At 42.3% G+C, this 26,447-nt stretch overlaps 4 protein-coding genes across 4 annotated transcripts; 2 read left to right on the top strand and 2 right to left on the bottom strand.

Moving 5' to 3' along the window:
* The first annotated feature begins 13 nt into the window (after positions 1-13).
* Positions 14-7,217, top strand: LOC100821795 (dynamin-related protein 3B). The gene is made up of 20 exons (XM_003564897.4): positions 14-601; positions 1,439-1,721; positions 1,814-1,842; positions 1,940-2,041; positions 2,311-2,379; positions 2,469-2,528; positions 2,618-2,731; positions 2,914-2,962; positions 3,052-3,161; positions 3,275-3,367; positions 3,451-3,543; positions 3,785-3,922; positions 4,141-4,251; positions 5,104-5,208; positions 5,307-5,349; positions 5,428-5,576; positions 5,654-5,800; positions 6,180-6,232; positions 6,349-6,448; positions 6,560-7,217. The coding sequence occupies exons 1-20, from the start codon at positions 218-220 to the stop codon at positions 6,782-6,784; spliced, it is 2,457 nt and encodes an 818-aa protein (XP_003564945.1). The 5' UTR covers positions 14-217; the 3' UTR covers positions 6,785-7,217.
* Positions 7,218-7,391: 174 nt separating this feature from the next.
* On the bottom strand, positions 7,392-18,014 carry LOC100821483 (uncharacterized RNA methyltransferase pc1998). The gene is made up of 15 exons (XM_003564896.3): positions 17,663-18,014; positions 17,464-17,578; positions 12,595-12,706; positions 12,420-12,464; positions 12,251-12,318; positions 11,913-11,967; positions 11,750-11,829; positions 11,537-11,620; positions 10,611-10,724; positions 9,806-9,924; positions 9,369-9,486; positions 9,143-9,273; positions 8,829-8,982; positions 8,646-8,725; positions 7,392-8,046 (listed from the first exon to the last, which is right to left on the bottom strand). The coding sequence occupies exons 1-15, from the start codon at positions 17,917-17,919 to the stop codon at positions 7,956-7,958; spliced, it is 1,623 nt and encodes a 540-aa protein (XP_003564944.1). The 5' UTR covers positions 17,920-18,014; the 3' UTR covers positions 7,392-7,955.
* Positions 18,015-19,775: 1,761 nt separating this feature from the next.
* LOC100821187 (transcription and mRNA export factor ENY2) lies at positions 19,776-22,184 on the top strand. The gene is made up of 5 exons (XM_003564895.4): positions 19,776-19,935; positions 20,106-20,199; positions 20,486-20,580; positions 21,286-21,362; positions 21,699-22,184. Coding segments are annotated over exons 1-5 (345 nt in total). The 5' UTR covers positions 19,776-19,933; the 3' UTR covers positions 21,776-22,184.
* Positions 22,185-22,605: 421 nt separating this feature from the next.
* LOC100820886 (uncharacterized protein At3g27210) lies at positions 22,606-25,484 on the bottom strand. Its single transcript, XM_010234450.3, has 4 exons — positions 25,378-25,484; positions 24,950-25,159; positions 23,970-24,050; positions 22,606-23,410 (listed from the first exon to the last, which is right to left on the bottom strand). The coding sequence occupies exons 2-4, from the start codon at positions 25,122-25,124 to the stop codon at positions 22,977-22,979; spliced, it is 690 nt and encodes a 229-aa protein (XP_010232752.1). The 5' UTR covers positions 25,125-25,159; positions 25,378-25,484; the 3' UTR covers positions 22,606-22,976.
* Positions 25,485-26,447: the final 963 nt, after the last annotated feature.

The raw sequence follows: 26,447 nt of genomic DNA, 5'->3' as shown, positions 1-26,447 counted from the left end.
CTCTCCTTCCCGACTTCCCGAGCACGCACACGCACGCACTCGTCGAATACGGGATACGGGGTACCCCCTCGGCACCTCTCAATTCAAATCCCCACCCAGAAAATTGCGGAAAATAAGCTCTCGATCTAGGGATTCCTCTTGCTTCCCCTCCTCCTCCTCCTGCCCCCAAAACCCTAGAAGCAGAGGCGGAGCTCTCGCGCCGCCGCACGGGAACCCCATGGCCGACGACCACTACTCCTCCGCGCAGTCCCCGGCGGCGTCGGCGGCCGCGGCTGCCGCGGTGGTGGGCTCGTCGGTGATTCCGATCGTGAACAAGCTGCAGGACATCTTCTCGCAGCTGGGGAGCAGCTCCACGATCGACCTGCCGCAGGTCGCGGTCGTGGGCAGCCAGAGCAGCGGCAAGTCCAGCGTCCTCGAGGCGCTCGTCGGCCGCGACTTCCTCCCCCGCGGCTCCGACATCTGCACGCGCCGCCCCCTCGTCCTCCAGCTCGTGCACCAGCCGCGCCGCCCGGCCGACGCCGAGGCTGACGAGTGGGGCGAGTTCCTGCACCTGCCCGGACGCCGCTACTTCGACTTCCGTGAAATCCGCCGCGAGATCCAGGTATCCGTCGCCTACTAACAGTCTGCATCTCCGTAGGTAGCTCTGGAATGGAGAACTGGTGATAGCTAGATTAATTCGGTCATGTTGTTGGTGTGTTTGAGAGTTTGGTAGCTATACAATTGCATTGTGGTCCTTTACGAGAATCACGGATGATTGCTTAGTTGTGGGTTTGGTCGTTGTTTGGGCGAACTGTAAAAAACTGGGGTGGGTTTTGTAGGTACATAGGTAGCACAGCTGGTACTGTCTTTCCCCTTTTTTTTGGATTGGCAGATGATGCTTTTGGACTGCCATCATGGTAATTCTTGGTTATTTGGCACCATATTCATATTCAGTTGGTGCTGGTGATACTTTCTCTGTTGGTGTTTTCTGGGGCAATTTCAGTATGTTCCCCTTGGTGATGTACTTATTTCCAGTGGTTGTTTACTGGCTTAGGTTTATGTTGTAGCGCCCTAGAGATGTTGGTACATTGTTTGCTTGAACTCTGAACGTGTCTGATTTTGCTTACGTTTGCTGTTTTTGATTTTGCTGTGTAGATTTACTAAGGTTGATCCAGCTGCTGATACTGTGCAATTGCTTCTTACTGTGTCCAAAACAACCGTTGAAGAGTTCAATGATTATTTTAATTTGGTTTGCTTGAGTGATATATTGCTTGGGTTTTAGTTGGTTTTGCTGAAACATTGCAATTGCTTTTGTGTTTGTTTGAATAAACTGTTGGAGAGTTCAGGAGTGAATTTAAATTTGTTGGTGGAGAAGCATGTAATGAACCACGGACTTTGTTTTAACTATAAGAATGAAATTATAGTACATATGTCAATGATAATCTCCTGATCAATGCAGGCAGAAACAGATAGGGAGGCTGGTGGTAACAAGGGTGTGTCAGATAGGCAGATACGTTTGAAGATCCATTCACCAAATGTGCTTAATATCACTCTGGTCGATTTGCCTGGAATCACTAAGGTGCCGGTAGGCGACCAACCAACTGACATTGAGGCCAGAATAAGAACTATGATATTGTCATATATCAAGCACAAGACATGTATCATCTTGGCTGTTTCGCCAGCAAATGCAGATTTAGCAAATTCTGATGCTCTGCAAATGGCTCGGACCGCTGATCCTGATGGTATGTATGCCCTTGAAAGTTCATGTGTTGTTCAGTAGAACATTTCAATCAAGTTGTTTGTATCTTGCTGGACTGATTTATTGTTCTTGTAGGTTCTCGAACAATTGGTGTTATCACAAAGGTTTGCTCCTGAACCATAATTTTTTCGTTATTGGATTGAAAAAGTAAACCCCCCTTCAATGTCATGCCACTTCTAATTTTGTGCTGTTTCCTTGCAGTTGGATATAATGGACAGGGGCACGGATGCCCGTAACTTTTTGCTGGGAAATGTCATCCCATTACGACTTGGTTATGTCGGCGTTGTAAACCGCTCCCAGCAGGTACATTAAATTGCTGCATGTTTGCTTAGTTTAAGGGTGAAGATGTGTTTGTAACGAAATATTCCTACTGTGTAACTTTCTGTCACAGTTCGATAGTGACCTAACTTTGTAGTTAGTGATCTCGTACTGTATAATAATGATAAGTTAAAGATGAGGAAATTGTCTGGCATTATGGACTGTTTCCTGTTAATAAATGCAGTGTTAAGCGTATTCTTTGATAGCACAAATGGTTTTCTTTTTACCTGTCTAAAGTATTCTTTTTCATGTAGGATATCAACTCGGACCTCAGTATCAGGGATGCTCTGGGACGAGAAGAAAAATTCTTTCGTTCCCAACCGGTATGCTGCAGTGAAGCTCACTGTTTCTTTAGGTTTTGTATTCTACTATTCTTATTTTCCCACTGTTCTGAAATATGTTCTCCTTTCAGGCATACAATGGTCTTGCTCAGTACTGCGGGATTCCACAGTTAGCAAAGAAGCTAAACCAGGTACTTTTGTAAGTAGGACATCTGTTGTAGTCCATGACTTTCAGGTGTATGCTGTGATTTCAACTGAAAATTCAACTACGTTGTTTCAGATCCTGGTCCAACATATAAGGACTATTCTGCCAGGACTGAAGTCGCGCATAAGTTCCCAATTGTCAGCTGTTGCTAAGGAGCATGCTTTTTATGGTGATCCAGTCGAGTCCAAGGTTTGGGTTTATTTGGTCAAAGTGATAAGAAGCATACACCTCATTTGTGAAACCATCTGTAGCAAGTATTGTTGTGTCTTACCTGGTTTATTTAGCGTCTAGTAAAATCTGGCCGCTTTAGCTGTCTTTTCTTTCTTTTGGTCTTTTCGTTGATTATCTATTTCTTTGTTTCATGATTGCAGCCTGGCCAAGGTGCTAAACTTTTGAACATTCTGGCTAAATACTGTGATGGTAATAAATGCACTTGACTACTTCTCTTGTTCCTTCTTTAAGTCACCGTGTCATTGTTTGTATATGTAAACAGCATGTGTGTGTTGTAGCTTTCTCCTCGATGGTAGAAGGGAAAAATGAAGATATATCAACAATCGAGCTTTCTGGTGGAGCGAGAATTCATTATATTTTTCAATCTATCTTTGTCAAAAGCTTAGAGGTTTGTAATTTAATTGCACTGGCTTAACTATATCTTCCATTGTGCTGCATTGTAGCACTTGGCCATTCGTAGTATCCATGTTACTATGAGGATATATTGTTTTTCTTTTGTAGGGTGTTGACCCTTGTGAGGATGTCTCTGACGAAGATATCCGCATGGCGATTCAAAATGCAACTGGCCCCAGAAGTGCTTTGTTCGTACCCGAGGTATGACACAGTTGTGCCAGAAACTGTTTTATTTTCTGCACAATTGGAGCTGAAAACTCTTACTTTTGCTAACAATTTGTCAGGTGCCATTTGAAGTCCTTGTACGTAGGCAGATCAGCAGATTGCTTGATCCAAGTCTTCAGTGTGCAGATTTCATATATGAGGAACTAGTCAAGGTATGGATTTGACTGTTAATGCAGCCAAGACCTGTATGGCAGCTTGTCTGATTTTCGTGTACCTCAGTGTTTCAGTGCCTAGTGTCCCACAAGAGTCACAGTTTATCTCCAGTTGTAAAATCTTGGAAATTTGAATGCAAGCATATATTTGGCTAACTTCACATAGCGTTAACTAACGTTTAACTTGCTGGTATAATGTTTCTATTTGTTACTTGTCTTGATAACTTCTGTTTTGCTGTAGATGAGCCACCGTTGTCTTTGCAATGAGCTGCAGCAGTTTCCTATACTTAGAAGGAGCATGGATGAAGTAATTGGGAAGTTTTTACGTGATGGGCTTAAGCCAGCACAAGATATGATAGCACACATTATTGAGATGGAGGTAAACAAGTTCTTACTCTGTGGATGTCAATTGATTATTTACAGTTTCTTTTGGAGTTTAGAAGCATGGCTTGCCCATACCTGATCCGAACTTCTATATATGGTGCTGACTACACCTTAACAATTTGTGTCTTAATATCGTTATAGAACAGATTATTTTATTATCGTCTATATGGTCCATTGTTGTTATTTTATCCTGAGATGATATTTGCCGTGCAGGCTGATTACATAAACACATCTCACCCCAGTTTCATAGGTGGCAGCAAGGCTGTAGAGCAGGCACAGCAGCAAGTTAAGGCCGCTAGATTGCCTGCAACTGTGGTTAAAAGAGTATGTATATGTTATATTGAAAATTATAGATACTTCCATTCTGATTCTGACAGAAACTATTTTCTTCTGTTCTTATTCTGTGAAGAACTTTAAGTGTAGGATCAGTACGAGCTATAAATATGTACATGCTGGGAAAAGCACCACTCAACAAGTGCCCTGTGAATGAGCTCTTTATTCATGCTCCATCCAGTTTTTTGAAAACATGATGTTTTAGAGTTTGGGCATGGTTGCAGTCAAACTTTTATAACTTTAAATGCCAATATCTTTTTAAAATATTTAGGTTGGATGCCTAAAAATTAATTGTGCAAATTTGTCTCTAAAAGTGGTCAAAACGTCATGTTTTTGTGAATTGGAGGGAGTAAGCACCCACCACTTCTATTTCTTAATAATGACTTCTCTGACAGTCACAGAACTCAGAATTATATGGATATGTAATTTAGTGACACTTTTGCAGAATGTTGTTTGATGGGGAACTTCTGTTTGCACATATATCACTGTAGCAGGATAGCTATATATGTATATATCTAGCAATTGTTAATAGTATGTTAGGCTTTTTCTTGGAGTGTTCTCAATGCAACTCACGATCATCTTCTTGTTATGCTCCAAACCATAATGGATATCAGTACATCAATATGTCATTGGTATCAAACCATTTTGTATCTTTGGGAAAAAGAGGTGGATAGTTGTTGACATATAAACACTACTGTATATTTTGGGTACACTTTTAGAAAATTGAATAGTGGTGCAGATGAATTTATCCTCTTACTAAGTTATGCACCTGCCACTGATATCCTTCACTATTCAATCCAGTCCACACGACATCTTAGTATTTAACAGTATACTGCACTGCAGGATGTAGAGGCTGATAAGCCACAGGCTGCTGAGAGAAGCCAAAGATCACGTGCGTTATTGGGTAGAACTACTGGTGTAAATGGAATTGTCACCGACCACATCCAGGTATTTTGCATCATCATTTTGTTTATCAGGCTGATGACTATGCAGTCAGAGTGTTTCTTAGATTTATGCTCGTTTGTTGTTGTGCTCATTATTAACAGGGGGTACGACCTGCTGCTGAGGCTGAGAGACCAGGATCTTCAGGTAAAGAATCTGGTAAATTATACGGAGTATATCCTTTCATTATGTATACATATATCCCTTTATTTATCTGGTTTTCAGGTAGTGGAAGCACATCTTTTTGGGGCTCAATATTTACCTCAAATGATGACCGTGCACATGCTTCTGCAAGAGATAGTTCAGTGAGCAGATCTTATGCTTCACCTAGTCCCAGCCTGGAAAATTCAATCTCTTCGATACAGTTAAAAGAGGTGAAATATCCTATTAATTTTCCACTAGTTTTATTTGAATTTCTTTCAAGTGATTGATGGATACCATTGTGAAACAGCCACCACTGGTCCTGAAGCCTTCAGAAAATCAGTCTGAGCAGGAGGCCCTTGAGATAGCAATTACAAAATTGCTGCTGCAGTCATACTACAATATAGTCAGGAAAAATGTTGAGGATTTCGTACCAAAAGCAATTATGCATTTTCTGGTATGATTCTTGCAACTCTTCTATAATTTCTTAACAATACATGACAGTGCACGTCATATCTATTCTAATGGCCTTTGTTTATTTGGATTTGTAGACTGTTCATGTTCTATTTTCTTAGCTGCATAGATGAGGGAGAGTATTCAAATATTAAAGATAAATTAGCCTTCTTTTAGGCATTTGTTTTACTGGGTAGATTTGATTAAACTTGCCTCAGGTTGCTCTAAGACTAAAACACATCCTTTCTTCCAAAAGGAAGAGGTGGATTTGATCAAATCTCTTCCCTCCTTTTCCTTTCGTCTTGATTCAGCTCTTTATAACCTAGTAATGAATATTTTGTGTTCTTCAGTTCTGTTCTCTTAAGGAAATGATTCACTTGCAGGTTAATCACACAAAAAGGGAGCTGCATAATTTCCTCATAACTACCCTTTATAGGTGAGGAAAGCAGTTTCTACTCTTGTCTGAATGAAGTCCCATAAAGATAGAAAACTTTGTTGCTATCTGCTTTTAATTACATTATAATTCTTGATGTTTCTGATGGATCAACACAGGGAGGAGCTCTTTGGGGAAATTCTCAGAGAACCTGATGAAATAACTACAAAGAGGAAGCAGATACGTGATACCCTCAAGGTCCTTCAGCAAGCATACAAAGTATGTTTTGGCAACCTCTTGAAGTTCTCCGTCCAATTATTGTAATATATATACACCAGATCCAACCATTATTTGTTTTTGCTCCTTATGTTTTCTTTGGCAATTATGCAGACATTGGATGAGATACCACTTGAAGCGGAGACAGTTGAGAGAGGCTATTCCCTGGATTCTGATGCGACTGGTCTACCACGGGTACATGGGGTTTCTTCATCCTTCCACGGAACCAATGATGGAAGCTCACCATATTCGACCCCAAAGCAAACAAGGTCTAGGAAATCAAGCCATTCTGGGGAGCAGCCACCTTTCAATCCGAGCGCGAGTGGCAATGGATTTTGATATTGCCTTTCACGACCGCCATCTGGATTAGTGATTGAACCAGCATACGTGTGCTGCTTGTCCACACTACCCCGCATTCAGTTTGCCGGTACTCATAGATATATGTTTTTTTCTAGCCATTGTTATTCTTTTTAGCCCGAGTCCAATGAAGAATGGCATGGTGCCAAATTTTTGCCCTTTGCCCCCCCTTGTACAGTATATCACTGCCCAATCATTTCGTCTTAAAATGATACCGGTGATGGGGTATAGTTTGGTTGAAACTTGAAACCCATGGAAGAAGCTATGGGAACCTGCTAGTTTTTGTTCCAAGTGCGAGCATCTGTATCTGAATTCTGAACACCTCTGGTTTCGCTGTCATAAAATCTGACATCGCTTGTGTGAAGATGTGAAAACGTTGTATATTATGAATGATTAGTAGATGTGATTTTGCAAACTGCCGAACTCGTTGGAAATCCTTTACTCGTTCAAATTGTGTGGTTTTCGCAGTCCCTTAAATATACCAATGCCAACATAGCAATTTGCACGTAGACCACGTAAATGTATTGAGAGAAAACTCTGGGGGTGATGTCCTCGTTATTATGTATCGAGTATAAACTATAAAACTTACTTTTGTGAGGCCAAATTAAACTCAGACTCACCGCAGTAGATACAAGCTGATGGAGCAAATCGAAAACTAAGATACAACTGCACTACTATTGCACTGGATATCAATCATAGTTGAACGCGCTCTCTCCTCCCTGGTTTTACAAGTTTAGATGCAAACCACTGTATAATCTGACGTTTTTGAGCAAAAGGTAGAAGGCGCGGCCAAAATCTGACAAAACAGCCGACGAGATTGAAGTTTCCATCTTAAAGCTAACCTGCCCACTGCCCACACAATTGCAATGCTGGTATACACAACAGGAAGCCCTTTAGGAGCCACTAAAGTAGATCCCATGAAGCATACAATTGCACCTATCTTTTTCTTTCCCACAGAATGGGAGTCCCTGAATAACCTATTTTGAGATCCTTGAGTCTGATGCTTGGTTAGGACGGTGTACTCACATCAAGCCATAACTTCCTGGATTAGCATGGAGAAGGACAAAATATGTGGACCTCCAGCAGATTAGCTCCTTTAACTGGTGCCACTTCCAGCCTTCCAGGTATGACCAAATGGTTTCTTTCCGGTTGTCTACTTGGCTTTCTTCTTTTTCGTTTTGATTTTCTTCTTTTTCTTTTCAGCAGTTCCAGATTCCCGTCTGAAGATCGCCAGGACTTCAATGCTGCATTAGTAATTTCATCAACTAACGCGGTTCAAGACTAGACTAAGTATCCAGCATAGACATGATAAACCACACTTACATAAACAAGTAAACAACTAGGGTGCAAAATCAAGAGTTGGGTTGCATAGGCAGAGACGGAGAACAAAAGTAGAGATATTTAAATAGGTCATCAAAGCAAAGATTTAGCTTTTGACAGGTTAGTTAACCAAAAATATTGAGACAGCATCCCCAAAGTTAATTATTTTGATCCCAGCCAGGTATGTAAAGAGCACCCTAAACCATCAAGCCATGTGCAAAGTCCACGACTATTCAACCAAGACAGTTAACATCGAAACACACATGAGAGACCATTCCGGAACTATCTTCAAACTACAGTGGTGTTCCATGCCCCTAAGAAGTACGGAAAACTTAACTAGCCTTAGAAGATTCAAGTCTAGATAGGACAGCGACCCAAGCCAGGTGGCAATAACGGTTTGCCAGAGCAACTAGGAAGAGTTAATTTTGTTTGTGTAGCACTTAAAAGTTCTCCAAGATTTCCCAGAACAATTTTTGCAGTAAAACATAGGGGCAATTTCCAGTCAAGAAGTTGAAACCAGTACCTATCAGTGCCAGGGAAGAAGTTAAAAGCATGAGCATTCTCCAAATGCCAGGCCTCGTTGGATATCAAGCTTTTGCAGTCCTGCAGTGAAATATTTATTAAATAACAGAACTGCATATCGGGGATGCTCACAACTCATAAGGTGCCATTGCATAAAACAAGTAAATAAAGTTACATAAGTCACCTTCTTAAAGCTTTCCCAGCCACAGCTGATGTATATGAGGGTTTCTGGCCATGTTCCACTACTTTCTTCCATGTCTGTATTATCAACATGAACAGCTGCCTCCCTTGCTCGTAGGATCCATGGTCTCTTCTCATCTTTGACCTTTGTAAGTGAACTGTTCAAGAAATGAATGTCAGTATGGATGAAGTTACCAAAATGGGCAAGAATATCACAACTTAAGAGAACTCAATGGGTGTAGTTGTCAAATACTAACTGAAAATAAAAGCATGAAAGCAGACAGACTGTTTTCCACAAATGATACTTCTTATTTCTACCTTTTAGCCTTATATGCCTTGCGTTCAGACAAGGCAACTCTCTGTAGAGCATTGATAACAGAAGGGTGCAACCCTTTCCTGGGAGGATCCACGATAGCAACACTTGACCCTTCAAGCCAATGAACAGGTTCCTGGTACCATGAAGCAGTTTCCAAATGAATATATATAATATCAAATGGAACCATGAGAGAGAAAATAAAAAGAAAATGCAAGTTTGGTTGCATACAACTGAAGCATCGGTGTTGTGCCAAGTTATGGTGCACCCCAAGTTTGTTGGAAGTCGGCTTGCTGACTTCTCAAAAGACAACTTCGACATTTTGTTGATCTCAACACATTTCACAGACCTGCAAGCATAAAAACTTCTCATGAAATATTTCAATAAGAGTTTCTCGAAAAAATATTTTAATAAGAGAAGCAAGGGCCCTACGAAAGGTATGCTAGTTGTGTTTGGTTGGGAGGACCAATTAGAATGGAATGGAATGGTTCTAGATCTATTGAATGAGATGGAACGGAATGGTTCCATCATGGTGTCTGGACAAAGCTGCGGTAAGTAATATGGATCAGAGGGAATACAATATTTGCTAGTTAGGCATGCATTTTTGCTAGTCACCTACATTTCCAAGTGGCAGAAATAGATAGTTTAACATGCAATTTTGTACTCACCTGCATTTCCTAGAAGCCGCAATGGATAGCCCAATAACGCCAGCACCCGAGTACAAATCAACCACTGTTGAGCCACGTGGTACATATTTCAGTAACTTATGCAGTAGTGAGTTAAAAGACTGCAAGGCAAAATACAGCCATGTGTAAGAAAAATATGGTATTACAACCCAAGGTAAAAAAAATCGAACTTCAGCTCTAACTATAACCAAGATCCATATGCAAGAGAAAATATATGGTGTATGGAATGGCTCTATCCTTAATCACCAGCATGGCAGCACCTAGCAAGTAGAACTGCCTAGACTTTTTCTGTTTTGTCGCGAGCCTTGGTTCACAATGAAACAACTACGGTGCAGAAGATTTTTGATGATATGGAGACTAGGGCATTGAAAGGTGCAGATGCGATAGAAATATATTTTTCTTGCTTCCTCTCATATACATTAAAAATGAAAATAGATTTTATAGGCCTGACTTGATATATCCACTAAGCTAATTCTATCTCTTACAATGCAATAAAGCTTGAAGGTTATCTCTAGCAATCCAATCTACTTCAGGATCTATTTCTAGGAAAACCTATCTCTAATACATATCTATAACAAACTAACAAGGAAACAAAGTACTATTATCTAATTTTAAACTAATAGCATGCCAGCAGGTCTGCGCAACCACTGCACTGGTGCTACAGTACTATGTGAACAGCGCTTCGATTTTACAGTACCTATTTCACAACACTTTTTGGTACAAAAATTAATACTCTGTGTACATGGATAAGTTTTATATGTATATATATAATTTTAATCACACATACCAGAGTATTGGCCTGCCCAAAGCTGTAAGGATCAAGAGAAATATCAACTCCTCCGAAACGCTCCCACAAATCTGCCTCCCCGACGAGATGTCTCCATTTATGCCCAAAAATTATCTGCAGATGTAAGGACATTATTATTGGGAAAAAAGGAGCATAGGTGCTGAACGTAAGTGGCTGGCTGGCTAACAGGTCATAAGGGAGCTATTTTTTTATCAAAGCATATATATGTACCTTGTAAGTTGTAACTTGTAAGTAATCAATTTAGACTTTAGTGAGAACAAAAAGGCACATGAAGAGAGCCTGAAATTTTTGTCCTATAGGATTTGCTCATGGCGTTAACCTTATGTATGCATCCTTTCAGCTTGCAGAAATGTTGGTTTCATAGCATGTTTTTTCATAGGAATATGAATAGTTTTGAACAGTTGAATCTAACTCGATCACTCGGCATACCTCTCCAGCTGATCAGATGAGAGACACTATTTCATATGTAAGCTTCTTTTAACTGGGGCACTCATAACCTGAACTGCTTGACCTAGAAAGTTCTTTACCGCTATGGTATATTCCTTGATCCATACTAATACAAATCATAGATCAATACTTGGTACTGAACTCTTCTTTCTATAAATCGAAACACAAGTCTTCTGCGTTTTCTCGAACTAATATTTGGATCTGAAGAAATCAGAACTGGGTATAATGGAACCATGCGAATCATCCACTCCATGGTCCACCTTCAACCTTATCAATAGTATTTATCAACTTCACCAGAAGTTCTAGGAGTAGATTGGAGTGTCACTATCCCAACTTCACATAAGCCGAAACTATTGCACTATCCATACTGAAAATAGCAAAAGCAGTGTGTGCAATAATTACACAGCAAAATTAGAACAGGCGTATTACACCCACCAAAATTCACAAGCATATCTTACATTGCTGGTTGATGTCTGAAAATTGGCCCATATAGAGTGAATCACATGCATATTACTTCTTGGTCCACCAGTTCTCCATAAGAACTGTCAAGACAATCAAATATTGAGGAGAGAGTAGACAAAAGTGAAGAAAATATCTTGGTAGATACTTCCATGGAAGAAATACGAAAGCTGACGAGCAGCTATATGGGTTGAACACCAGTTTGAACTTACTTCTTGCAACAAACTTAACTTCTCAGAATTTTTGGAGCGCTCGTCTCTCGAATTCCAAACCAATGAAACTTGAACTCTCGCTAGGTAGAAAATAACATAATTGAATCACTTTGGCCTGTAGTATCGACACTGCAGTTTAGAAGACATGGAGAAACAAGCTAACCTTGCCCGTATCTTTTTGCAACTGGAATAGATGTGTTATATGTTGTCACGGTCATCTAGAAAATATGATAAGGAAATAAAATGTGTCAGGGTTATTGGCATAATGACATGCAGGAGTTGCTGAAGGAAGCACCATGTTGATAATGCATACTGTTTCATGATTTGTAGCAAGGAAAACCACTAGATTCTACTCCTACATTACATTTGTATTAGAAGTTTCATACTATCAAATAGAATATATAAGGTACATATGTTCTTAGAGCAGAAAAAATAGACTGCTTCATTCACATACATACTTTTTGTACATGCTACTCCGGTATTAAGCAAAATAATGACTACCTGCACGTATCTCAGTTCACCAGTACCAGCATCTTCATCAAAAGGCTGCACATTCAGCTCGGATATACCTACAACACCAGAGTTCTAATATATATTAGGCTTCACTTTGCAAACTGAAGAAACTATTATTTTCCAAATCCATATAAAGCAAGCAATGACATGAACATACCTTGCTTCAGAAGCTTAATTGCAGCATTGATGCTTGGATGATGGGCTGGAAAAATGTGAAAAATGACACGATTCATAAAATGTTGGAAATAAAAATAACATGTAGCCAAACAAAATTCAAGTGGATAGCTGGATACTGTGCAACTCCTATGATTGAATATATCTCGATATCAAACCTCTGCACTCTGGAATATCTTGAACATTATGTGTCCCTTCCTGATATAAGCCAATCAACGGTCTCTCTGGTGTTCCACGTACCGCTAACTTTGCCCGGCAGCGCCATTCCGACTAAAAAACACTGTTCCCACATTTAGGCTTAACGGCAAAGCAATCCACTAGCTGATCACATTAATTGCTTAGGTAAACTTAACATTTACTGGAAAGTGCAAACCAACTAAGCTTGAGATAAAATAAACATGCTGTTTGATGCATTCCGCGCTAGAGTTTTATGGTTTAAACATTAGTTGAGTAGCCTCAACAGAACGAGAGCTTCTGTGCATCAAACCATCTTCACAATGAGCAATGGCCATGCACGGTTACAGATTACTTCACGAAAGCTAAGCTATGTACTACTCCCTCCGTTCCTAAATACTTGTCGTGGTTTTAGTGCACATTTGCACTAAAACCACAACAAGTATTTAGGAATGGAGGGAGTACCTTCTTATCCAAAAAAAAACACCAAATGAGAGAATCTCATTTCATCCACAAACTAATTTTGACACCAAGTTATCTAACCACGAACAGGCGCGTACACCAGCAGGGGCAGGCTGGCCGACGGAACAGGGCCTCCAAATTTTAGGGCCCCCCAAAAATTACTTAAGTACTAGTACTACTAATAGTTACCTTAATTAATTTCTCTGGATGATAAGAGTCTGTTATCTTCTTCTGTTAAACTGGAGGCTACACTTAGGAGTGGAGAACATTCAGATATTGATGAAAAAGAATTGTATGTGGAGTTGAAGCTGATCCAGGATTTCATCCCTAAGGAATATATGGGCCCTCTTGATACTCTCAAGTATTTGAAATGGCGAGGTTGTTTCCCTAACGCGGTTATCACATACAGAATTTTGCTAACCATTCCAGTGACCGTTGCATCTGCCGAAAGGAGTTTTTCCAAACTCAAGTTGTTGAAGTCCTATTTGCGTTCTACTGTTCACTTTCCCACTGGTAATAATGCTAAAGATCCAGTCATTCCATTTGTTGGAAAAACCTTTCTTCAGTAGCACATTATATAGGAAGGACCAATTGATGTTGTCATATGCCTTCTCAAAGTCAACTTTGAAAAGGATCCCAGCCAACTTCTTCTTTTTAACTTCATGCAGCACCTCATGCATAATGAGTATCCCTTCCATTATGAATCTGTTTTTCATAAACGCAGTTTGAGTTTTATCAATTATCTCTTCAGCCACTTCAGACAACCTAAAGTACACTCCTTTAGTTAACACTTTCAGGCTGTCATTCATCAAACAAATAGGTCTAACACGTTGTATTCTATCAGCATCCTCACCTTTTGGAAGGAGGGTGATAGTTCCAAAGTTTAACCTGCCCAGATCCAACCTTCCAGTTGCAAAATCATCAAATAATCTTTTCAAAGAGAATTTGATGGTATCCCAGAAGAATTGGTAGAATTCTCCAGGAAAGCCATCAGGCCCTGGAGCTTTATTGTGTCCCAAAGAGAAAACTATATGCTTGATTTCATCCATGGAGAAATCCCTGGTCAAGGATATATTATCCTCCTCTGAGAGGATGAAAGGGAAAGTGAAATCAGCTCCAATCTGTGTTCTATTGGATGGGCCAAAGAGCACTTTATAATAATTCGTTGCATGAGCTAACAAATTGTTATCTCCTGTGATTGCCCCTTCCTCACCAATAAGCTGAAAAATCTTATTCTTCCTTCTCCTCCCACTGGCCTTATTCATGAAGTATCTAGTGTTATTGTCCCCTAGCTTAAGATCTTTGCTCTCAGCTCTCTGGAACCATTTAATATCATCTTCATTGGCAAAGATGTTATATTGTTGTTTCAGCTCCAATTGTATTTGTCTAGCTTCTACAGACAAACCACCCTCTTCTGCCTGCTTATCCAAAAGATCCAGGTTACTAATCAACTGAGCTTTGATTTTCCTGGCTTCTCCATCAATGTTTCTACACCATCCCCTCAGTTTTTTCCTGAGGTATGCCAACCTCCAATTCCATTCATCAATTGCACTTCTATTTCCAGCAGGCATAGCCCAAATTTCAGCCACAATACTGGCCAGTTCAGCTCTAAGCAGCCACCACAGTTCAAAACGAAAGGTGGTGGATTTGGGGCAGTCCCCACCCATATCAATGATGAGAGGTGTATGGTCAGATTTCTCTCTAGGTAGAGCCTTAAGCTGAACCAAGGGAAACATTTCCAACCACTCGGTTGATACCAAAACTCTGTCTAGTTTGGCATAAATGGGGCATTCATGATCATTACACCAGGTAAACTTCCTATTAACTAGGGGCAGGTCCACTAAGTTATAGGTCTCAATAATAGCATTAAAGAGAAAACTCCATTTAGTGCAGGTGCTTTCTGGAGTTTTCTCATCAGATCTTCTAATTAAATTAAAATCGCCAGCAATACATGTAGGGGTTTTAATTAATGACAGTTTTGGACCTTATTTTAACACTCAAAGGGGGGTCAGGCAAGGGGACCCGCTTTCCCCCCTGCTTTTTAATATTGCTGTGGATGCTCTGAGTGTGCTGATTAAGGAAGCTCAGAGGATAGGTCTCATTAAAGGGATAACACCACATCTGCAGGAACATGGCATAGCCATACTCCAATATGCAGATGACACCATCTTTCTTTTGGAAGAAGGGGATGAAAATGCAAGAAATTTAAAATTCATCCTCTGCCTGTTTGAACAGCTGTCAGGTTTGAAAATTAATTTCTTGAAGAGTGAAGTTTTTTGCTTAGGAAAAGCTGTTGAACAAAGTGACATGTATAGTGAAATATTTACATGTCAGCTGGGTGTGCTGCCAATGAAATATCTGGGGATTCCTATTGACCAAACTAGTTTACAGAACAAACATTGGAAATTCTTGGAGGACAAGATTGAGAAGAAAATGAGTGGATGGCAGGGCAAAGTTCTTTCCATTGGTGGAAGAACTGTTTTGCTCAATGCCTGCCTCTCTTCTGTTCCATTCTACATGTTGTCTTTCTACAGACTTCCCAAAGGTGTCTGTAAGAGGCTGGATTATTTCAGATCTAGATTGCTGTGGCAAGAAGACCAAGGTACTAGAAAGTACCATTTGGTTAATTGGCAGGCTGTCTGTACTCCTAAGGAGTTGGGTGGTTTGGGGGTGCTAGACTTAGACATGATGAATGTGAGTCTACTGTGTAAGTGGTTATGGAAACTTGAGAATACTGATGGTGCTTGGCAGAGGATTTTGAGGAAAAAATATCTTCAAAAACAAACTCTGTCTCAGGCTGAGAGCTCCAGAGGGACCTCTCAATTTTGGTCTGGCTTGATGAAAGTCAAGGACCTTTTTTACAACCATTGTACTAGGATCTTAGGATCTGGTAAACAAACCAGATTTTGGGAGGATGTCTGGTACAAGGAGGATACTTTGGATAGTAAATTCTCCAGATTATACAATCTGTGTTTTAATAAGAATGTTACTGTACATGAAGTGATCTCTTCCGGGGGTAACTGTTTGAGATTTAGGAGATGTCTGTGGGGGAACTTGCAGAAAGTTGGGAAACATTGTTAACTCTCATTAACAGTGTCCAACTTTCTGTGTCCAATGATGCTGTAGCATGGAAGATAGGTAATAAAGGATTTACTGTGAAGTTTTTATACAATTCCATGCAAACTGAAAAACCACAGAAAATTTATAAAGTTCTGTGGAAGATGAAGCTGCCCGCTAAGATTAAAATCTTTCTGTGGCTGCTGCTTTGGAAAAGAATTCTTACTAAAGACAATCTGAAGAAAAGAGGATGGCTGGGAGATCACTCCTGTATGTTTTGTGCAGGGGATGAATCCATTGATCATCTGTTCTTTGGGTGTTCTCTTGCGAGATTTGTTTGGGGTGTGTTTCAAATTGCATTTGATTTTGTGAACATACCTACATCCTTAGTTGATCTAACAATTGCCAAAATTTTATTGGCTGCAATTTTCTGGACGCTCTGGAAGACCAGAAACAGAGCGTGTTTTGATCATATACTTCCTTATGACCCCGTTGGGGTGGTGTTTCACATTTGTCACTGGATTGACTTTTGGGGTGACTTGCAGATGGAAAGGGAACGAAGAATGCTGCTTCAAGGTGCTAGGTTGCTGAGGAGAGTTGCTGGAGAGATATTCAATCGGGCAAAAGGATGGACGACAGTGGGAAGAAGAATTGAAGCTGGTGGAACAGTGGATAATCCCTCCCTCTGCTGATGTCTGGTGTCGGTGATTGAGTGTGTCTTGTTACAGGAAGCCTGAGATGTAGTGCTCCCTGTAGACTTCTTATGGGTCCTGAATTTGCAATGTGCCGTCTGTGTAAAGATGGTGCCCTTTTTTCTTTCACCTTTTTGTTGCGTTTTGCAACAGACCTGAATATTTGTAGATCCTATCTATGGCTTTATTAACAAAGCTGGGGGAGTTCCCCTTTGATCAAAAAAAAAATTGCGTTCTACTATGACACAAGAAAGACTCAATGGATTGGCAACAATATCACTAGAAAATGATGTTCTGGAGAAGATTAATTATGAAGATATAATCGAGGATTTCGTTTCAAGAAATACCAGACTGATGATGCTTTTCACTAGAAGTTGAGGTTAGTTTGCTCTTTGAATATTGCATTTACTCTGTCGACATGAATATATAGTTTGGTACTAACTGTCGCAATAAGTTGTAGCATATCTAGAAGTCGTATAATTAAATGAAAAATCATATTCTTGTTATCAGCAAAAAAATATTTTAGGCCTCATTTTAGATTTCGCACATGGGCCTCAAATTTCTGGGTACGGCCCTGACCACGAAAATAGCAGGACATTACGTGGCGGCACAACCGAAATTTCTAGGAGCTGCTACACGTACCAGCCTGCCCCTGCTGAAGGTGAAGTCCTCGACTCCGTGACCCTTGAAAAAATCCGCCACCTCCTGCAGCACCGGCGGTTTATCCAGGTCGAACTCATGCGTGCACCCTGAACACCTACCAAGTGCGCAGAAGAAGAGTTAGCTGACACATGCCCCAAACCAGCACTCGCGCATGGGGGCGAAGAGAGGGAGACCCTACGAGCCGAAGTGGACGCATCCGAGGCATGTGGAGGCAGGGTCGGTGGTGGAGACAATGGTGGGAGGCAGGGGGAGGGAGGTGGCCGGTTTCGGCGCGGTGGGCTTGAGACGAGGTGGCGGAGGCGCTGACCGGGCAGGAGGAGGGGGAAGAGGAGGAGGGCGAACGCGAGGTGGGGGCCGCGGTCGGGTCGTGGTGGCCGGACGCGGCAACGGGGCTGTCGGCGACGGCCAGGGGAGCAGCCCCGCCGGGGGAGGCATCGCCGGCGGTTGGGGTGGGATTGGGAACCGGAGGAGAGGCGGGAAGAGGAAATGCGGAGGGATAAAGGAAGCCGACGATGCGCTTGGATATTGTGGGGTAGATATTTTTGAAGCGACGTTTAATCTATCTATCTACCCAAACAATGAAGTGAGGAAAGCTTCCTTCGTCCTTCTCCATGCGAATTTTGAAATTTGTCCCTCCAAGTTTTTGTTAATTCAACCCGCCGTCCAAATGAAGGACGGAATTGGGTTTGTTTTCCTAGGTTTCGGCTAAACTGCAATTTTACGTTTCCTTCCACGCATCTCTCTCCGACTCATCCCGACCCGCATCTCGCCCTGCCTCTTGCTGGGTTGGGACCCAAGGTGTTGTCCCGCCGTGCCACGGATCTGGGTTTTTCTGCCGGCCCAGTAGCTGCGGCGGCGCTCTGGTTGCCACGATGCTGCTCCACCTACTACGGCCGGGCGCTTGCCTCCGCCCCAACGCCGCGCAACCGTCCGTCCCCTCATCCACACCGACCTCCTGCGCTTGCCGCCGTTCAACCACTGCCCACCTGAATCTAGAGCGCCACCCATGGCCTCCTCCACCTCCGTCTCACCTGCTGCTGTCGCCTTCTCCGGCAACCACCGCTGCCTCCTCCTCCCATGTTCCCTGCGTCGCCTCCCTCGCAACCGCTCGTGCCCGTGCTCAAGCTCCCGCATCCGCTTCGCCGCCTGCCACGCCAATACCCTCCTCTCATCACCTGGGGCCAGGTGCTGTCCGCTGCCGCGGTGTGCTCGTCCGCCTCCTCCGCTAGCAGGTTCTCTGTATGGCTGCTCACGCACGCGCTGACACTGGGCAAGGTGGCCATCCTGGAGCGCCCAGTGCCTATTGCCGGTGGGGGCAAGGACCAGCCTCTGCACCCTTTGGACAAGGTGGCCATCCTGCAGCGTCCCGTGCCTAGCTCCGGTGGGGGGGGCAAGGACCGGCCTTTGCACCGTTTGAAGAAATCAACGATAAGTCGGTAATATACTCAGTGACTCAGAATTCTCACGTTCAGAAATATGACAATTATGGATTCCATGAAAAGGAATTGTTTGAATGAACGTGAATTTTGCGTGCATATGTTTAAGAGACCGTGTCAACGCACGGGCACTTACTAGTGACGACAAAAGTTGAAGAAGTGAAGAGCTTCCTCCACTGTGTATTCAAATCTTCTGTAATTTGTCTATTCAAAATCTAGAACTAAACTAGCAAAAGAACCCGTGCGATGCTACGGAACAACGGAAAGTGTACCAAGCACGAGCCGGTGGAGGCGAAGTCTGGACATTGATTTTTTGATTGGATTGATTTCCATACTAAGATTGATACCGAGATTTTTTGTTTGGGTTCGGATTGATTTCCATACTGAGATGGATACGAAGAACTTTGAATTTCATGCTAAGGAGATTGATTTATTTTAGGACTGTTCGTATTATGTGTGACAAATTTGGACCGTACGATAACTTTCGGTAAATCTAAACCGTAGAATTTCTGCTACTGAAATCGTGAATAAGGCGGGAGGGAAAGAAAATAAGGGACGGTGACATATTGATTGTAATTTTAGCGAAGTTGACCGACCAACACCGACCAATGGCGCCCACCCATCACCACCGATTTCAATTTAATATATTGTAATAGATATACAGCAAAATACACCTTGTAATATATATAAGTAGTTGTTTTAGATTGCAGCACAAAAGGACCAGCCCAACAACCTATAAGCTTCTGTACAGGCCCAACCCTTTCTATTGCAAGCGAAATAGCGCGGCCCAGAGGACCAGCCCAGCAACCGCTTCTGTGCAGGCCCAACCCTTTCTATTGCAAGAAACGGCCCAGTAAGTCGGCTCCGACCGGAACAGAGCAAAGCGTAGCTGCTACACGAAAGCAGAAGATAAAAAAAGAACAAAACGCCAGAGAAGAAGACGAGACCACGAAACGAAGAGAGAGAGAGAGAGAGAGAGAGAGAGAGAGGGGAGTGCCAGTTCCAATCCAAGCATGTAAGCAAGCTAATCCATTCTCTGCTGTTCGTACGCGCATCACGCGGTTAATCCCCAAGTCGTTGAAGCGATCAACCAATTTGGGGCTATGAATTTTTCTCCGGAATTTGCAGTTTCTCGGTCCGATTTTGATGCGACGGGGCGATGCTTTTTATTTTATTTTCTGGCAGGAGGGCGTCGATTAACCGGCCGCCGACGCCGAACCAGGAGGAGGAGGATAAGGAAGGGAAGGAGGCTTCTCTCAGAGAAATCATCAACCTCAAGGTACTGCTTGTTCGCATCTGCTCGAGGAAATCGGGCATGTAATTTGTCGGTCGCGGCTGTCCTTTCCCTCAGAATTAGGGTTACCGGAGTATTGTAAGCATGTGGCAGGCTGCTAGTGCAGCTGCTAGTGTCATCCGAGTGGTTGCTCTTGACTTGATTTTGTTAGGGTTTGGTAGGAAGAGGGGAGAGCGGTCTTAGAAGGAACAATGGATGGTTTTAGGGTTCTTTTGTTTGGTTCTGCTGTCATTGAGTGTGGTAACAGTGAGTTGAGTTTTGGTTCCTGAAGCTGGTAGAGAGTGGCGAGAAGGAGAGGCTGATGGAGCTTCTCCGGGAGCGGCTCATCGAGTGCGGCTGGAGGGATGACATGAAGGCTCTTTGCAGGTTTGGCTCCCCATCCATCAAAGTCCAATATATGCCTAACAATTACTTCTTTTTGTTGTCGACAAATCATGGTCAACGATTACTATGTGTAACAACTGTGAAGAATGGCATATTGCATAGCAATCAGTGCATAGCAATCAGTTAAGATTGCTTGGATTTGATCTGTGCCTGGTAGAATAGAAACTTATGCCTCTTCAAGAGTTAATCGTGTTGTTTGATTTTCACCCAAAGCACAGAGATTTCTCTTTATTTCTCATAAAGCAAACTGCAGGCTTATCAATTTCTGATCAATGAGTTAATGGCTTTAGTAGATAGTTACTGCAGTTTATACCAGTACCAGTCTCTATAACATTGTTTCTTAAGCTTTCTAATGCAAAGTTTTCAGAGGTACAAGTAACAAAAGAAGCATGTGTGCTTTAAGACATCCTTTTGCACAATCATTAAGTATTATGCAGTGTTATGAACTCTTTGTTGCACATAAGTACTAGTTTCAGTAGTTGTTTTAGTCAGGTTCCGTCAGCATTGAGCCTTGGCCATTTCATCATGAACCTGTATGCTACCTCAAGTTGCCACATTAGAGCACTTGTGTTCTGTTGCACACTCCGGTTGTCTCCAATTAGGATGCTATGGTTTTCCCTAGAGAATCGAAGGAATCATTCCTCATCCTTATTATTAACCACTAATGATCTCATTTTGTTTCATTAGGGCCTATGCAAGGAAGAAAGGAAGAAACAATGTAACAGTAGATGATCTTATTCATGTTATTACTCCGAAAGGGAGAGGTCAGTGATTCTAATCTTTTACCAGTGATTTTATTTCTGGTTGAAAAAGGAACATTACTGGATTCCACTGCACGATGGATACGATTTATAAGGACCATTATAAAGTAATAGTCTTGGCATGCATATGTCCATCTTTTCAACATAAGTTGATTGCTTGCTATCTGTAAGACTCTTAACAGGATTTAAGACCAAAAAATGGAGAATGTGCTAAAATTTTGCCCTTGCATGTCTCTAGACTTGTGCATTGATAGGCAGCTTTATACTGCTAAGCGCTTATTTCGTTTGGTCTGGTTCTTGTTGCATGATTATCATTTTCTTCTCATGTTTCTGAAACAGCCTCAGTGCCTGATCCGGTGAAGGCAGAGCTGCTTCAACGCATCCGATCCTTTCTCATGTCTTCCTCGCTTTGGTAGTCCATCCATGATACTGATCAGAAGTTACATGTATGAAATTAAAACATTGATCCTTGCGAGGGGCAAAGCTGCAAGAAAACAACACATCCAGGAATATCAACATAAAATGGATGGGCTGATCTCTCTGATGCTATTTCTAGGTCAGGCAGGCTTGCCTGTTCTCCGGCCGTACCCTTACCATACTGTATTCTCAATGCCAACCTAACGGCTTGTAATGCTACATTGTGCTGTCGCTTCGGCCCCGCTTGGTGATCCTAATTAGAGGACTCGATTATCAATACATCTGTAGTACTTATGTCGAACCTGATCAGAGATATGGTGATCCTCAATGGGTCCCATCGGGAACAGTCACTGCTTTGTCAATTTGGTGTGGAGGCCACGTAATATTTTCTGTACTCCTTTGATCGTATCTTTGTGTGTCCCAAAATCGATCCTACTTGCTGGCGTTTCCAGTGTTTTGGTTCATTTTGAACCCCTTGATAAATATTTCTGCATTGTTGTGAAAGAAAATGTTGTAATGTTTTTGCCGTGCTGCTTGGTTTGTTTGATTTTAGTTTTGTGTTGCTTTCTTGTCAGACTTACATAAAAAACAAATATTAATCCATAAATCACTAAAGCAGTGGTGTATAATCACCCACATACTAGACAGTTGGCATGTCATTTTCGTGAGTTCATCTCACAGGACTGCACCAGGGCGTTGATGCCATCAGGCAAATGCCCAGTCTATTCCGTGATCCACGCAGAGTTGCCTTTGGCCCCTGGACGATTGGCTTCTGCATAGAGAAGAAATCCACTTGTCCAGCATCAATCTAGTTGGCACAAAAAGCTTGTAAAAGGTTCACCAATCAATCAATCGATCACATTTTGAAATCCTGAAGAACATGGCATGGTAGGTAGGTAATCAGTTCCCACACATGCCACATGCAATTTCTGACCAATTGCTGGCAGCTGAAAAACATATCCATGGAGATCAGAGATTCAGAGACAAATAGGATGATGCACAAACCGAAGCATTTTCTCGAGCTAAGATTCCAGATACAGCACATGAACTCCCGGAGTGACTATTCACTTGATTATTACAAGGATATAGTACTCTCAGCACTTGCCTTCTTTTTACAGTAACTTGATTCAGGTCTGGATCAGGTGGTACCGTAGTAGATACAGCTCGGAGAATGGCACACCGGAGGCAGCAGCGGTGGCGTCAAACAGCGCAAGGCCCAGGGCTCGCCTTCTGCCTCCTCTCGTCCTCTAAAGTTAGGCTATGGACAAAGGTTGGCAGGCAGCAGCGTCCGGTGTACCATGCCCTCTCTTTCCGGCTCTTCACTTCCCTGATCGGTGTTGGTTCCATGCTGCAACCGGAGCTGGACTCGGACACTGGCTTCCCAGCCCCAGCAACAGATTGTGGCTGCTGCTGCCCATTGTTGCTGCTACCTGGTTCTCTGGTGGTGGTATCAGTGTTCTCCCCAGGCCCGTTTTGCGATGCCTCTTGCAGGAGGTCGGCTAGTTTCCTTCGACCAGTTGGAGAAGGTTCAGATGATTTAGGGTTATGTATGTTGTCAGGTAGAAAGACGTTGCTCATCACAGTCTGCGTTCTGGGTTGATAGTTAGGGGTGCTGCCACGGGATGGAGTGAAATCTGCATGTTACAAAGAGCATATCTTATGGTTATAAGTGTTGCAGCAATTGGCCATATCATACAATATGGTACAGGATCTTGTTATCCACTATTAAACATGTGATGACCTCACAAAAGGCAGGCATGAGCGTCATATATTCTCAAGATTTGGCATGGGTTATATAAAATTGAGGACCACATGGGATAGGTAAGTGGAACTAAAGGTGGGGGTCCAACAGTTCAGTGCAGCTCATAACTGTTAAGATGACAAGAAGCATGATAACGCCAATAGACAAATCAAAGGTCTCGATCTTTTGTGAACAAGCAGCCAATGGGTAAATAAGCCCCTAGGATTCTAGAGAAACAAACAATGAATCATCGGTTCAACATGATACCAATCAGAGAACATGCAATTTGGCCTTAACAAGTGGAGCAAACAAACCGCATGTAGCATGCTACTGATAATATAATAAATAGAACAGCCTCAAAAGAGGAACAGAAAATTGCACAGGAATATAACTCAAGCATTAGAGTAAAATAACCCTGGATAGTTAATAAAAATGTCAAGCTATGTGATTACCTCCATTTACACTGACAAAGTCATCCTCGCAGTCAGAATCTAACCATGCTTGAGACTCGAAAAAAAATTCATCCTTGCTACCTGCAGGTCAGTTTAGTTAGTTCCGCGCCTCATACAAGAATTATCGGGTTTAGTTAGGAGAAATGTGTTTAATAAAAGGCAGAAATTTGACTGGCTTGTCCTAGCTAACAGAACTGAATCCGATTAAAAAAATGTCAAATTAAGTTATGTTGTAAGATATCACATTACTGAAAAAAAACATATCAACAAGACAGAAAATTCAGCTAGTTTATAACTGATAAAAGTGTATCATAATACACAAAGCTACCAGTTTGTGTGCTTGTCGAAAGATTAGTGACTCAATAGCTATGGACAAAACAATATTAGAGGCAAGCCCAGAGCACCCAGGGTATTCAAATGGCTATAAAAGCAAGCTCCTGATTTGGAGCAACAGCGCAGGGAATACTAGACAAAAACTTTGCATGGGGAATTTCAGGACTCGGTCAGCAACTTAGGTACAGTCTTTCCATAGTTCCATTAATATGGCATCCTGATTTGGGCAAGTGTCTGATAAACTGTAAAAAGCCTCTCTTTTTTCTAAGAGTTGGAACTAGAGATGGAAATACAAGAACTTCATATAACCACTGAATCCAGAAGCAGTCGGCGTTGACAGAAATTGTTTTCTGTTAAGATCATCAGTAGTTCAGTACTAACTGAATCAAGCAGCGTGTATGATCTTGATCTTCCAAACAGATTATTAATACTGTAGAATTAACGTCCTGCGCTTTGAAATCCCCGAATCAATAAAGAAACCCCTTAAAGGCCCCTTTCCACATAAAGAACAGGCCGGCCATCTGATTCTTTTCACCTTGAAAAGATTAATTAATAACTTGACTGGTAACTGCAAACCGATCAAGCAAACAAAAATCTGAAGTCCGTTTCAGAAAAAGACCGGAGAAAGGGGAGATCAACCGTCGTACCCGAATCAGGGCTCTTGGAGCCGCCGAACCCTGCCTGCCCCTCAATCTTGCGCTTGAGGTCAACGAGGACGTCGCCGACCGCGCCGCCGCCACCCTTCCCGTTCATGGCCTTCTCCTTGAGCGGCGGCGACGACGGGAACCCAAGGTCCTTGTGAACCGAAGCGCAAGAACCCATCTCCTGCTGGCGCTCCGCTCCTCTTCTTCTCGGCTCTTCAAAGTTCAAACCCCCGCAAGAACAAGAAGCATCCCGTGCAAGCGCCGCCGGTTTACGGAAAACAAGTTAGCAAACAGAAAGATCCTGACGCCAAGAAAGAATCAAGAAAGTGAAGGAGGACTAGAATGGCGAGGGAGATAGGCACGAGTTCTTGTTCCGAATTCTAGGGGGAAGGGGAGGGGGGGAGGGGAGAGTGGGAGTGGGCTTTCTTTACTGGAAATAGTGCGGTGGTATCGGAGCAGCGCGGCAGCCGTGCTTGCGTTTCGGGATGTGGACGGTGAGAGACTAGAGAGGGCGGCCTGAATTGTGGCGTGCCGTGACACCGGTATATGTTTGCGCAATAATGTACTGCCACGAGAGAGAAATACTAGGAAATATTTTCAAGAAATTATCGCCGACAGAAAGAAAAATAAATCATGCAACGTGAGCTTTTGATATTGCAGGGATGGGAAAAGTTCCTGCCTGACTGAAGGGACGTTTAATGGGCAAAAGCTGGAAATAAGTGACGTGGATTTTTATAAGAATTTATACAAATTTAAGTCATTTGTTTCCGAACGGAGAAAGTATTATTCCGTCCGTTTTATCTAAGTCAAAATTCTGAAAATTTGGTCAAATTTAAAAAACATATCAACATATTCAATCTTAAATTAATTTTAGTAAATCGGCCATAACATATATACTTGGAAATATACTTATTCAATATTTAGATGCCGGTAGATTTTTCACTAACTTAGTCAAATAGTATTAATTTTAAATTCCAGATAAAGCTGGAACATATTATATTTTGGAATGGATTAATACCTAACATCGGGCACACAGGTGACATCGATTGACACTAACGCGACGTGATTGATAAAATAAAAAGAATTCTGGGGAGCAATTAGGTGAGGCACGAGATAGACACATATATATACCGAGAGAAGTCTGTTAGTACTATGTTTTTATTTTTCGGATTATTTGTCATTTTTCCCAGCTCGGCTGGTGTGGACCTCTCCCTTTTCGTACGAAGCACTGAAGCAGAACGACGACCTTGACATTTTGGAACACTTTGGGAGAGCGTAGGCAAGAGCAATTTGTCCACGGTGTCCACCTATACGTACTTGGGTCAATTCCCGAACAGTAAACAGCCTGCGGTTTTGGGCGTGGGCCCGTGGAGTACTTGGCGAGCTACGCTGCGTGCGATGACTCTTTTTCTTTTTGAAATAAGGGCCACGAAGTTTCTCCCTCCGGGTCAGTTCAAACTCCAGCGGCTAGCGACCGGTCTTTGGTATCTTCTCGCGATCG

This window comes from Brachypodium distachyon, chromosome 2 (assembly GCF_000005505.3).
Source record: "Brachypodium distachyon strain Bd21 chromosome 2, Brachypodium_distachyon_v3.0, whole genome shotgun sequence".
Taxonomy (NCBI): domain Eukaryota; kingdom Viridiplantae; phylum Streptophyta; class Magnoliopsida; order Poales; family Poaceae; genus Brachypodium; species Brachypodium distachyon.
This window is presented reverse-complemented; position numbering and strand designations above follow the sequence as displayed.